The following is a 14,174-nucleotide window of genomic DNA, read 5'->3' on the forward strand; positions in this document are numbered from 1 at the left end:
GGATAAAAATTTAATCCAAGAGATTTTTGAACTAGAATATCCTCTTTTGAATATATTTGAAGGTCAAAAGAACTGCAAAGAAAGTCTGAACTCTAGTTAGTAAGCTTGTACTAGTACTGACATTGGTATAGCAATTCAGAAGCTATTCTGTATGTGCCATAAGGCTGAGCAAAATGAGTAAGTACACTGATATCACTGGCAAGTAGGGTTTCTATTACTGGAGGAAGGAGATACAAATATGGAATGGGGGAAGGAAGGGAAGAAGCCTATGGGGTTAGACTGGAATCAGAGCTATCAGCAGAAATTCAAACCTGTTTTTAAAAATGAATTTTCTAGCTTTATCTACTGAAAGCCTAAGGAAATTTCTCCAGTAAAAGGAACCAGGTCTTCTTAAAGAGATGGAGAATCCCAGGACTGGCGTAGGGAACGTATAGGATGAGCCGAATGCATTCTATTATTTCAGAAATAAGGAAGTATTCAAAAATTGAGTGGGGACATAGCAAAAGGACAGAGGAGCTAGTACGAATGACTCTCACTGGCCAAGACTGGGACCAATTTAAGCATCAAAATAAATAATGACAGGAATGGCTTATAATACATTGACTAATAACCAATGAGTACCTCCTGATACTAAAAAAGTTTTTAATGGAATGTGAAGAAGAGAAGGCTCTGATTTTTTATTATTTATTTATTTTTTTGAGGAAGTTTTTTTTTAAAGCAGAATTCTAACTCACAAAAGGTAAAAGGAATGATATAAATAGAAAATCACAAGGTCATCATCAATCGCTAGTAATAATTAATTCAGGAGAGAATCATCCATGGATGCTAAAACCATTGGGAGAAAAAGATGAGCATGGTGGCTTGTACCAGGGTTGCAGCAGTGGAGGTGGTGACAAGTGATGAGATCCTGGGGCAGTTCTGAAGGCACAGCCAATAAGATTGCCTGATGGGTTAGATGTGGAGTGCAAGAAGAAGAGAGGTATTCAGGATAACTCCAAGGTTTTCGCCTGGAACTGAAAGGATGGAGCTGCCATTTTCCAAGAAGGGAAAGATATTAGGAGGAGTAGATTGGTATGAATGATTTGCTATGGAGAGAGTCCACTGACGAATCTGAGGCAGAAGAGACCCATTTCAACTCAGAAAAGTTGGAGACATGGCTAAGGTCTAAGATATAGTGTCCCAACTCACTGGGACTAGGACATGGGTCACCAGATTCCTGGCCAGGTGTGGTAGGGGAGGAAAAGGAGTAGAAGGCTGGTGAGATGGGAAGAATGAGATACAGAGCAGCAACCGGAGCGGAGCCTTGAAGGCTGGTCTAAGATGTGATGTTTCCATGTTATTACATCATGTTAATGGTGTCTTCTTTAGCTACATTATGATAGTACTTGTGTTTCTTTTGGGAAGCCTCACTCTAGCACTTTGAGATGTTGATGATGCATTCATTATCCAAACAATTACTGGCCACCTGCTATATACTATTCCAGGTGCTGGAGATACAGCAGCAAAAACAAAAACAAAAACAAAAACAAAACAAAACAAAAAACAGAAAAACAATTCCTGCCCTCTTGGAACTAACAATCATGCTATAGACATCTTCGTGATTTTTTAAATTAAAAACATAAACATGTCTTGAATGAACATTTAAAGCTATAGATGTGTCAGCTGTTTTCATGTCAATTACTTCACTTAATCCTAATACTATTCCTACAAAGTAGGTAGGTAGTTTTATTTTCGTCTTATAAATGAGGAAATAAAGTTGAAGAGATTAAGCGACTTGTAAAAGATCACATCACCTATACGTGGCACAATCTCGGGTGAGATCCAGCTTTTGCTTTTAAGTATGGTATTCTGCTCACTAGACCACAGCCCTATTTAACTACTATATGACAGATGTCTTCACTTCAGCAACTTAATTGGTTTACTCAGATCCTGCAAAGTCCCTGGTATCATGTAATGCACGAATAAAGCACCTCATATGAAGCAATTTATGATCTTCTGTTGATCTGACTATTGCTCATTGGGGTTAATAGCTAGGATATGATCTCATGTTTTCTTTATGAAACCTTACAGTGGTACGGATGAAATTGGTTTGACCAGCTCACAGGAGTTGATTGTTAAATTTGCAGAAATTTTGCAAGCCAGTACTTCACGCTGACAGCTTGAAGTTGACCATGGTGGCAGTATTTATATGCAGGAAACTGACAAATACTATAGATCAGGGCTTTGGTTTGTTCTTCGGGAGAGCCAGTTAGTAAACATTTACTAGCACACAACTGTACTGAAGGCCCAACAACTACTCAGTGGGGAAAATATCATAGAAATTACTTTCTTAAATAAATTATTCAAAATACTGGAAAACTTCTCTAACTTTTCTACTACTCCCTAAATATATACCAATGATATACAAGGGAACACTATATATACATGTAAATATCTTTCTGAGTGCAAAATGGAACTAAAATGGTCTTTATCCCATACTTTAGGGCCACTAGTTTATAAGCTTAATGACATAACATCCGTGTAATGAGTTGAGTAGTGCTCCCCCAAAGTTCATGTCCACCCAAAACCTCAGAATGTGACCTTATTTGGAAATGGGGTCTTTGCAGATGTAATTAATTAAGATGAGGTCATATGGGATTATCATGGGCCTGAAACGCTATGACTGATGTTTCATAAGGGAAAGGAGAGACAGATTCAGACACTGAGAGACAGAGGGAAGACAGCCATGGGAAGACAAAGGCAGAGATTGGAGTGATGCAGCTATAAGCCATGGAATGTGAAGGATTGCCAGCAACCATCAGAAGCTAGAAAGAGGCAAGGAAGGATTCTTCTCTGGAGCTTCAGAGGGAGCATGGCTCTGCTGACAACTTATTTTTGGATTTCTAGCTCCTACAACTATGAAAGAATAAATTTCTGTTGCTTTAAACCACCCAGTCTGTGGTAATTTGTTATGGCGGTCCTAGGAAACTAATACAATACTCGTGCAAATTAAATTAGCATGTGCATAGTGTTTAATATAACACAGTTAAGGAGCCTAACAAATGTTTAATAAATTCCTTTCTGGAATCCTGCTACCTATAAGATCTTCATAAGAAATTACACATTACAGGGGCGCCTGGGTGGCTCAGTCAGTTAAGCGTCTGACTTCAGCTCATGTCATGATCTCATGGTTCATGAGTTCAAGCCCTGCATTAGGCTCTGTGCTGACAGCTCCGAGCCTGAAGCCTGCTTTGGAGTCTGTGTATCTCTCTCCCTCTGCCCCTCTCCTACTTGCACTCTCTCTCTCAAAAGTAAATAAACATTAAAAAAATAAAAAAAAAAGATCATGTGTTACATCTAAAAGTAAGCTTTTGGTATAGTTTCTCTTTTCAATCTCCTACTTTACTAACCCCAGATAGAAGGAAGCACATGGTGTAAATAGAGTGGAAGCAATCCTAATTAGTGAGGTTGTGCTACAAATAAATTAGTGGACTGATGAAGCTTTCGTGTAACTCCGTGATTCCATAAACCAATCAGAAAGTTGCCATTCAACACTCAAATCAGTGTGTTTGGGTATACTAAATAAAAGCAACTGTCATTTTTAAGTGCTTACTATGTGCTATGCACTGAATAACTCAATTTATACACATATCCTATACACACACTTGTCTCAACTTTGCAGATGAAGAAACTGAGGCCTGGCCAAGTTGAGTAACACTGCAAGTTAGTGGCAAAACTAGGAATCAACATCATGCCCAGCCCTGAACTAACTGACTTTAGAACCAATGCTTTAAAGCCTAACAGTGTGGTCCACAAGCCAGCTGATGTCACCCCAGCCCTAGAACCTGTAAGTGTAGAACCTGAGATCTGTAGCTCTGTTACCTCCTTCTAGGACATCAGACACCTGTTACTCTCTCTCCTATACCCTTTATCTCACCCTTTCAAGTTTTCCATCTTTCTGTGCTATATTCCAGGAAACTATTTCAGATCTATTTTTTCAATTTAATAATTGAAATCGACAGTCTCTAATCTTGATTTTAACTCATTCCCTAAGGTAAATCAGTTTAGTGATTATATTTTTAATCTGGAATCCTGCTTTTTTCCTAACATTAGTTCATAAGCAGTTTTCCATGTTGGCAGTCTTCATGTTAGTTTTTAAAAGCAGTGGCATATTTCATTCCGTAGTTATACCATGATTTGCCTATTCATTTACCTGTTGTTATATCTTGTCCTTGTATGACATAAGTCCTTAGAACTTATCATAGAATCCAAGATTGGCTAAATGTCCCATTGTGATTTAGCATATGTGGAACGGGTCCCAGGCATCTCTGTGGTTAGAATACTCTTGGGTGACTCTGATGCACACCAATGACAGAGAAGCATAGATTCAAAGGACCCCCATGAATAGAGACAAAACCTTAATATTTTATTTATTTTATTTTATTATTTTTTTAGTTTGTATATTTAGACCATTTATTTTAGATCATTATTGTTATGTTAGATAATGACTGATAAACATTTCAGATATTTATAGCACTCAAGGGTGAAGTTTCATATTTTTCTTTTCTCTGCTCCCTCTGACTCTAAATCTTTTATCATTTCTTACTTTCCTATCATTTTCTCAAACTTTTTTTTTAGGATTCTATCTTTTTTTTGATTAAATATAATTTATTGTCAAATAAACCATACAACACCCAGTGATCATTCCAACATGTGCCCTCCTCAATGCTCATCACCCACTTTCCCCTCTCCCCCACCTCCCATCAACCCTCAGTTTGTTCTCAGTATTTAGGAGTCTCTTATGGACAAACCCTTAATATTTTAATAATGAATAGTATCCCATGATGGTTAAGAGTGTAGACTCTTAAATCATACTGTCTGAACTGAAATCTTGGACTCCAACCCAGAAAGACTATCAGACTCAGGGTAAGCTTCTTAACTTTTCCAGGCTTCAATTATCTCATTTATCAAATGAGGATCAGATAACCTACTTGCGTGGATTGTTGTGTTGACTAAATGAGATGATGAAAGTCAGCATAACAATCCATTCTCAAAATCATTCTGTTGGGTGGATGGGGACCTAAAGGGGAGAGGAACTGTCTGTGAAAGTCCGCATGCACCTTCCAGCCCACCTGCAGGAGAGGCAAATGCAGACCAGAGGGTTCTGATCTGGTACCCTCCTGAAGGTGTGGAGAGGAGATGGAGACTGCAGGGTCATCTACAGCCTCCTGTCTAGACCTGCTGACAGGTTGAGAAACAGCTTGTCTGTGGAGGAGGAGGTGTTATACATTTAAGGGCTATAGTACTTCCGAACATTCTTTTTTTTAAGTTTATTTATTTTTGAGAGACAGACAGAGAGCGTGAGCGGGGGAGGGGCAGAGAAAGAGGGAGAGAGAATCTCAAGCAGGCTCCGCATTGTCAGCACGGAGCCTGATGTGGGGCCCGAACTCACAAACTGTGAGATCATGACCTGATCTGAAACTAAGTCATATGCTTAACCAACTGAGCCACGCAGGTGCCCCCAGAATATTCTCATCTTAGCAAGAAGAATTACTGCTATGAGACTTTATGAGACCTGAGTTCCTGAATGGAACGGGGAGACACTATACAATCTTCAGACTGGTAACTGGTAACTGGTTAGTTAGAAGCTATCAGAGATTGGCTTTAGATTGAACAATGGTCCCGGGATAATCATGTATTTAGGGAAGAGTAAAGGGGAGAGAAATGAGAATGGCCAGCAGAAGAAGATCACCAAGCCAGGGCTGACAAAAACAAAACTTAAAATTTAGACAATTTGTGGTTTCCCTGATAATCTCTAACAGTTAAGTCTCACAGCTATGATCTCTGTTAGAAGTTTCCTTAATGAGTAGCTCTCTCTAGTTCATAACAGAGACTAAGAATACATACAGTGAATTTAGAGGGCTATTTTTAAAAATATTCTACAAGGTAGTATTTTGTTTCAGGGGCCAAATGCAAAACTTCTGAACTAATTGAAAGAAAATCTATCTAGAAGTGTAGATTGTGGTTACACATGGGAGAGAGTTTTACCTGCTTGCCTAGAGCAGGACCTGACACACAGTGCTCAATAACTATTTGTTAAATGAATTTTCTCTCTTTTGACTTCCATCATCAATGGTTAACTTTATGCTGAATCACCATCAATATGGAAGGGCAAGAGAGAAAAAGCAGTGAAGCCCATTCACCTTTTTTGTCTGGTGATACTAAATCTCACCTCTTTTCCACCCTATGGCCAAAGTGAAGGCAGGCTTTCCAGAGCTTTGTGTTGGAGGCCTGAAGTATTTTGACTCACTTAAAATGGATTAAGAAATGCAAAAACATAACTGTAAAATTAAAAAGTACAAAAATAACAAATGAAAAGAAATTGACAAAGACATTATATACATACATATGCACACCAGTCTTTTAATTAGCTGCTGTCAAAAAGCTAAAAAGACATGTAATCTACAGCCTTGATTCCTGACCATGTTTGAGCCCATCCCTTTGAAAATCTGATAAACAGCTATCTCTTCACAAAAATGAATATATGCTTACATAAAATTCTGCACAGAAACTCAGAAGTCCCAAAGTTCTCTGAAACCACCAAAAGGGATCCAGGTTACAAGCTCTCTCTTCAATATACAGGGCCCTGCACACAGGGGATATAATTATTTCCCGCATGAACATATATATGCAAATAGTAAAGAACTACTGATGCAAATTTTAATAAATGCTACAAACTCAGGTTCCATATGCATGCCTAATGGATTACTGGTGATTTTCTTTCCTGTTGCTTTTAGTGATCAACTCAGATTAAATTATTCCAAATTAGTATTAAAACTAGATCCTCATAATGGCAAACCTCCTGGATCAGACAAGTCTATACAAAGGAAAGGAGATTATGCAAGGATATGTGATAGCTTTAAATGCCACAGCAGATCAGCCGGTCTTTATTTGACCTTGACAGAACTTAACATTTAGGATTTTTAAATGAGAGGCACCAGAGTGGAGACTTAAAAAAAAAAAAAAAAAAAAATCAAGTGGGCACAGGGGACAACAAAAAAAGCTGGTTTTGACCTAAACATTTTGACACATGCCTTCTGTTCAACGTACAACACTCAGGAAAGAACACATATGTGAGAATCAGCTTTCAGAAAACATGTGATTAAAAATAGTGACACGCACATCAGCTGTGTTTCAAGCTGTAGTCCACTGCATTCGATATTTATAACTAAAGAGAAAATAAAAATACCAACTGCGGAGCTATTTGTATTTTAGAATGAAGGTCACTGACACTGATTTCTGTCTGGCATAGAGTGAGCCCCGCTGGAGGCTGATGATCCTATCAGCTGAGGACGGGGAGTTTCTGGAAGACCATCACTGAGAGTTTCTGAAGCCCCATGGGGCTGCTCCCACTGGCACCCTTCCTCCTCTGTGAAGAGGAAAGCAGTTTGATTAATAAAAAAAATCTGATGCATAACTTTCGGGAAAAAGAGGGAAACGAGCCTTCCGTGGCACTCCTTGCTGAGTCAAAAACAGGCAGGGACAAGCTTGGCCCCGAGGAAGGTACTTGTGCTTTTCTGCCAGCCTCTCCCATTAGGAGCTCGTGATGAAATCAGAACTGAAGAAACTTTAAAGAGACACTCTACTGGACAGTATCAAAGAATATTAAATGTTTAACAACAGGAAAGCTTTTCTTTAAAAAGGGCGAGACATTAAGAGTCAGTCCGTATATGTGCTCTCCCTGGATTTTTCTCTTAATGTTATTCTGTTGTTGTTGTGAGTCAGAATAAACTCCACATTGTAAATGAATAAATTTTATCTAGATGATAAAGAAGAATCAGGAGGATCAAAGCGAACACTGATCTTCAGTGGAGCCCAGGTTTTAACCCTTATCTGCCCTGAAAAGGAGCCATGATATAGAATAGAAAATTTGGGTGGAAGCCAGTAAAAATTAATTTTCTTGAAAATGCCAGTATTGATAGAAGCATCCTTATGGAGTAAAAATATTAAAGCAGATCAGAGAATGAAAGTGCAGAATAGTGGTTCACTTACCAAGAAAAAGGAAAAAATGATAGATGGGTGGGGTTGTAACTGTAACTACATTTCATTTTAGAGAGACAGAGATCAGAAGTTCATTCTGTAGAATGTTAAGATCTATTAAATCTAGATGGTGTATGTGGTGTCTCTTATACCAACTTTTAGATGTTTTTGAATTATGCTTGAAGCATTCTGTAATTAAAACAATTTTTAAAAAAGAATTGTTTTAAAAAACAATTTTTAAAAAAGTCTTCAAGACTTACACAGCAAAGCTCTAGAAATCCAAATGGAATTCTGACAGCAAAGAAGCACGCAGAGCACCAGGGGGTCCCGCATCGGAGTTCTAGAAATTACCTCCACATGGTAAGAGTGTGTCTAAGCCTAGTCTACACCCGGCTTATTAGAAATAGGGTTTTAGGGGTGCCTGGGGGACTCAGTCGGTTAAGCGTCTGGCTTCTGCTCAGATCACGATCTCACGGTTTCATGAGTTTGAGCCCTGAGTCGGGCTTTCTGCTGTCAGCACAGAGCCGGCTTCAGATCCTCTGCCTCCCTCTCTCTCTGCCCCTCCCCCACTCGTTCTCTCTCTCTCTCTCTCTCTCTCTCTCTCTGTCTCTGTCTCTCTCTGTCTCTGTCTCTCTGTCTCTGTCTCTCTGTCTCTGTCTCTCTCTCTCTCTCAAAAATAAATAAAAGCATTAACAAAAAAAGAAACAGGGTTTCAGGCATGGCACAAAATTCCAGCAGAAAAAGGAGGATTGGGTAGACTCCTAGAGTTGCTTTAAAATGATTTAAGTTGAGGGGCGCCCGCGTGGCTCAGTCGGTTAAACGTCTGACTTCGGCTCAGGTCATGATCTCACGGTCCATGAGTTCGTGCCCCGCGTTGGGTTCTGTGCCGACAGCTCAGAGCCTGGAGCCTGCTTCGGATTCTGTACAAATGCTCTCTCTGCCCCTCCCCCACTCGCACTCTGTCTACAGTGTCTCTCTCGAAATAATAAACATTAAAAAAATTTTTTTTAATGATTTAACTTAAGTATCATATTTGGACAATCATCAAGAGAGTAACCCAAGCAGGTTTTACATTCACACACTCTATAAAGTGTAGTTAGGGGTCTGCAGCCCCCAAGCCACAGCCAACCCCATAGCTTTCGGGTGGCCTCCCGACACTTTGCTGCTGCCTGCATGTGACTGAGTGCATGCTGAGCCACCAGCCTTTCAGAGGCATCTCAGGGGGGTGGTGTGCCCACAGAGAGGGGTGATGGGAAGAGAGAGAGGGAGTGAGGTCTGAGGGGAGAGGCAGACCAGTAAGAGGCCATAGGTGAGGAAAAGGCAGAGCCTGTAATATTTCCCTATTAAACCTGAACAAATGTACTTTAATAAGCATGTAGCATATGTAAATCTCAGATATAGCATTCTTTGCAGTAAATCTAAATGCCCTCCCTCTGAAGTTCCTGCCGGAATGGATTCTAGGGGTAAGTGTGGGCACCCTCGGTTATACCTCCCTCCCCTGGAACGGAGGATGAGGACTGTTCCAGAAAGGTTCCCACTGCTCACACACAAACAGCTGCTCTGCAGGTTCTGTGCTTTGGCTGAACCTGTGTCCACTTTCACTTTCTCTTCTGCAACATAACCGAGTGCCCACAGAACCCTATGTTAGCTTTTAGATATGCTGTTATCATAGAATATGGACTGTTTTAAGACATTTTTTTTCTTCTCTTTTCTTTCTCCTTAATGCTAGCTCAGGTGTAAGTTCTCCAGGTATGTTAGCTCAGAGACCCTAGAAGAAATTATACACTCACTGTGATCATCATTTTGAAAATAAGTACCTACTAATAATCAGGAAAAGTACATATGTTTGCAAAATAATATATTTAGGCAATTCCATATATTCCATATAATCCATGTGCTACAGCTTTATGGTAGAAAAGTATGCACAGGAGAAAGGTTAAGGTTGAGTCAACCCTGCATCTAGATCAGTGGTTCCAAAGCAGGGTAATTTTGGCAATGTCTAGAGACATTTTTCGTTGTCACAATTGTAGGGAGGCTATTGGCTCCGAGTGGGTAGAAGCCAGGGATATTGCTGAATATCCTGCAATGCACTGGCAAGCCCCCACAACAAAGAGTTTTCTGGCCCAAAATGTCAGTGGTGCCGAGTTTGAGAAGCCCTGATAAAGTTGTATCTGGCCCGCTGCTTCCCTTACAGCCGCACGCAGAGGGGGTACTTAGTTAACTACAGCAGAAGACATGGGCAATTGTAAAGATCCTCTTCATAAGAGATACATACTGAGGGCAACTCTTTCCTCTGTCTAAATTTTACAGAGAATAAGGGTTTAAAATCCCTTTGTAACCTAAAAGGTCCCCTTTTACTATTTCCATTAAGAGTGATATTGGGAGAAGAGGTCTGGGAAAACTACCTCATGGTTGTGTCTTTCTCTCCCTCCTCCTTATCCCTCTGATTAGGAGCTTTTAAGGTAAATAAAATGACTTCCTTTAACCGTTATGAACAGCAAAGGCATTTAAACTCTCAGTGAACAATGACAGGCTAGAAGAACAGTGACAGTTTGTAACAGATTCGCTAAACTGTTCTTTTGCTTACAACTGGACTAAATGCTTAATAAATACATGTTGAATTAGTGAATAAAAAATAAATGATTGGGTGAAATAATGACACTGTAACTGAAGTTTAATAATGATCAATCTTACACATTTATATTTTGACTTTATTATTAGTTGTTTACATACCTATATTTCCCAGTAACTATTAACCTCCCTGGATACAGCAATTATAATTTGATAAGAATATTTAATGTCCTTGTTGTTCTAGGCTGTTTCATTTCTAAATTATTTTGCAAATATGAGGCAGTAACCGCTACCTGAGAAGGATGTATGAAGACTAAGCACAAATGAATATATGAAGTTTTTCTAATCAGGTAATAAAGTTACATAAAAGGTAATGCTATGTATTTGTTAGTATCAAGAATTGTTACCTGGCCACAAAAGACTGGGACAATACAAGTAAACGGTTCATGAAAATACCATAATTTACATAGAGTTTGTATAGAGCCAGTCCAGAAAAAAAACCCAGTTTTTCTCTTGATGTTAATTCTTCAGTAGTTATAGCCAATATCAATGCTGATAACATGCATCTTTCAATTATCCTTAGCGTAAGCACACACACACACACAAACACGTAACATGTTTATATGTATGATACACAGACATATATGTTAAAAAGAGAAGTGCTAGACCTGATTCCCTACCATCTGAGTCCCCTTTGCCGCCTGAACCTCTCTCCTTCGGTCTCCTCACAGACATTACCTACCTACCTAAAAAGTAGGTACCTACTTTTTCCGTACCAGGGTCATTATGAGGATTAGAAAAAATTATGTATGTAAAGCACTTGGCAAGTCTTTGGTGCTTCATACATGCTAATTCCCTTGTTCAGTTGCTGCTCCTCTTTCCTCATCCAGTTTCTAAAGGATCTGAGACTGTGGTTTCCTTCCGTGAGTTAAACACATCATATTTACCCTGCCTGATGGCCTTGAAGGGGAAAAATGACTTTCATTCCACACAGCAGCTTTAGAAGACTTCAAATGCAAATGGGATTGGTAGGACAGATACTATATAATATGGGTGAGCTTCACTCATAAGGTAAGGAGTGACATCACAGTATTTTGTCTTTTGTTTTGGAACAGGGACAAGAAATCAGAGATGCCTGGGCCTAGAAGTGGAGAGGGAGGAGAGGGAGGAAACAGAACGTAAGGCTGGCAAAACCAAAGCAAATTTCCTTCACATCACAGTTTTACTAAGGCTCTGTCCTGTTGCCCTTCCCCGATTCATAAAAGCAAATCAACAAAAAAACTCAGGTATTAGTATGTTCTACCCTGAGAGATGCACACACCTGAGTGGGAAAGGAGTTGCTAACCATTTGCCAAAGTCTTGAATTACCGAACAAATAAAATTTTTATAAACAGTGCAATTGCAATTATTGACTGGCTTATCTGTAAAACTTTTTATCAGTCTATGAAACACGGCATCATGTGCTGGAGAGGATGTGGAGAAACGGGAACCCTCTTGCACTGTTGGTGGGAATGCAAATTGGTACAGCCACTCTGGAAAACAGTGTGGAGGTTCCTCAAAGAATTAAAAATAGATCTACCCTATGACCCAGCAATAGCACTGCTAGAAATTTACCCAAGGGATTCAGGAGTACTGATGCATAGGGGCACTTGTACCCCAATGTTTATAGCAGCACTCTCAACAATAGCCAAATTATGGAAAGAGCCTAAATGTCCATCAACTGATGAATGGATAAAGAAATTGTGGTTTATATACACAATGGAGTACTACGTGGCAATGAGAAAGAATGAAATATGGCCTTTTGTAGCAACGTGGATGGAACTGGAGAGTGTTATGCTAAGTGAAATAAGCCATACAGAGAAAGACAGATATCATATGTTTTCACTCTTATGTGGATCCTGAGAAGCTTAACAGAAACCCATGGGGGAGGGGAAGGAAAAAAAAAAAAAAAGAGGTTAGAGTGGGAGAGAGCCAAAGCATAAGAGACTCTTAAAAACTGAGAACAAACTGAGGGTTGATGGGGGTGGGAGGGAGGGGACGGTGGGTGATGGGTATTGAGGAGGGCACCTTTTGGGATGAGCACTGGGTGTTGTATGGAAACCAATTTGACAATAAATTTCATATATTGAAAAAAAAAGAAACACGGCATCATGTTTCTCATAAAAATAAAAAATAAAATACTCAAACCACCTCTGAGAACGATATTCTCAATTAGACAAACAAACAGAAAAAGAACCTGAAGATGCGTAAAAGTCCTGACCAAACACGCTACAGGCATGTCAGGAAGCAGTAGGTTCCAAGGACCGTCACATGTAGTTACACAGTTGCTCAAATAAAGGCCCTAGAGTACTTTCAGGCTCTCTGTGAAACACTCATATATATTTTCTCATCTAATGTCTAAAAGTGTCTAAAAGACTCTATAAAAGTATAGACCATCAAGATTTCTGCATTATGGTACTGAGGTTTAGAAGTGTTGTTGGATAACCTAGTCAAAGGCACACTGCGAATAACAGAGCCTGATCTGAGTTCGTGATCTTAAATACCATGCCACATAATCCACACCCTCGGTCATCTGTTGTTTTTTCACCAAATCTCCAAAGGGCTGAAGGGAAGCACCTCTTTCAAAGACTTACTAAAATTTCCGGAAGTATATTAACCAAAAAACACTTGAAGATGATCAAGAAATAGTAAAAATTTGTTAATGTTGAAATAATTTATCCTAAATGAAAACACTAACAGAATTTTTGAATCTGCCACTTCTATTGCTAAGGGACAAATTTCTGTCTAAAAATTATAATGACCGTGTGAATGGCTTAGGAGTAAAGGCAGACTATATACGCTTAAAGCATTCCTTTCATTTGCTTTTAGGAAATGAAATCTTCCAGAAAGATAGAGAAGGACACCACAAACTTACTTTGACCTGAGGGTAGGACTTCTTGTTCTTTTCACTAGACGCACCAGGGAGTCCACCATGGGATGGGCCTTCACATACATAACGGAAACGAAATCCTCTCTGCAAAGGTGAATACAGAGCCAACAAGTTTGAGAAATACTTATTAAAAATTGTAGGAACAAAGTTATATACACATTTTAAATTCTTGTGTATATCAAATGAGAGAGGAAAAGCATCAACTGTGAAAGAGGACTCTGCAAATGAGAACCACTTTTCCCATAATCTCATTATGAACATTGATGTGAATTGATACTTGTCCACTGATCTGTGGCTTAGAAGCCAGGTCCCTAACCCTGCAGAACCTCTCCTGCTGGGCACATGTGGAGAGTGAACTGCTGAAGAGTTTAAGCCTCGGACTCGACATGTTGCAGCTTGTTTGAATCAGAGCTTCCTCGTCTCAAATTGCTGCTGCCAAGCTCTGAACTTGGCCATATTACTGAGTTATGCTTCTTTGACTCCTACTTAAAGGAATTCCTTTATCTACTCTGATTACAGTTGATTCAGAGGGAATAAGAAATGTCCTGTTAAATATACTGCATCAGTGTTGTAGAACACATCCTATGCAACAGTTCAGAAGATAAGAGTTTGGACTTCATGGTTATTGATATTATCAAGCTCAATCTTGATACAG

The 14,174-nt window shown here is 39.4% G+C and overlaps 1 protein-coding gene across 2 annotated transcripts in view; it reads right to left on the reverse strand.

Moving 5' to 3' along the window:
• Positions 1–14,174, reverse strand: part of NFKB1 (nuclear factor kappa B subunit 1) — a 120,277-nt gene that overhangs the window by 68,963 nt on the left and 37,140 nt on the right. For both annotated transcript variants that reach the window (XM_043571656.1, XM_043571648.1), the window contains exon 5: positions 13,505–13,603. In XM_043571656.1, coding sequence (XP_043427591.1) covers positions 13,505–13,603 — 99 coding nt within the window. The remainder of the gene's footprint in view (positions 1–13,504; positions 13,604–14,174) is intronic.

The sequence above is a fragment of the Prionailurus bengalensis genome, chromosome B1, assembly GCF_016509475.1.
Source record: "Prionailurus bengalensis isolate Pbe53 chromosome B1, Fcat_Pben_1.1_paternal_pri, whole genome shotgun sequence".
NCBI lineage: Eukaryota > Metazoa > Chordata > Mammalia > Carnivora > Felidae > Prionailurus > Prionailurus bengalensis.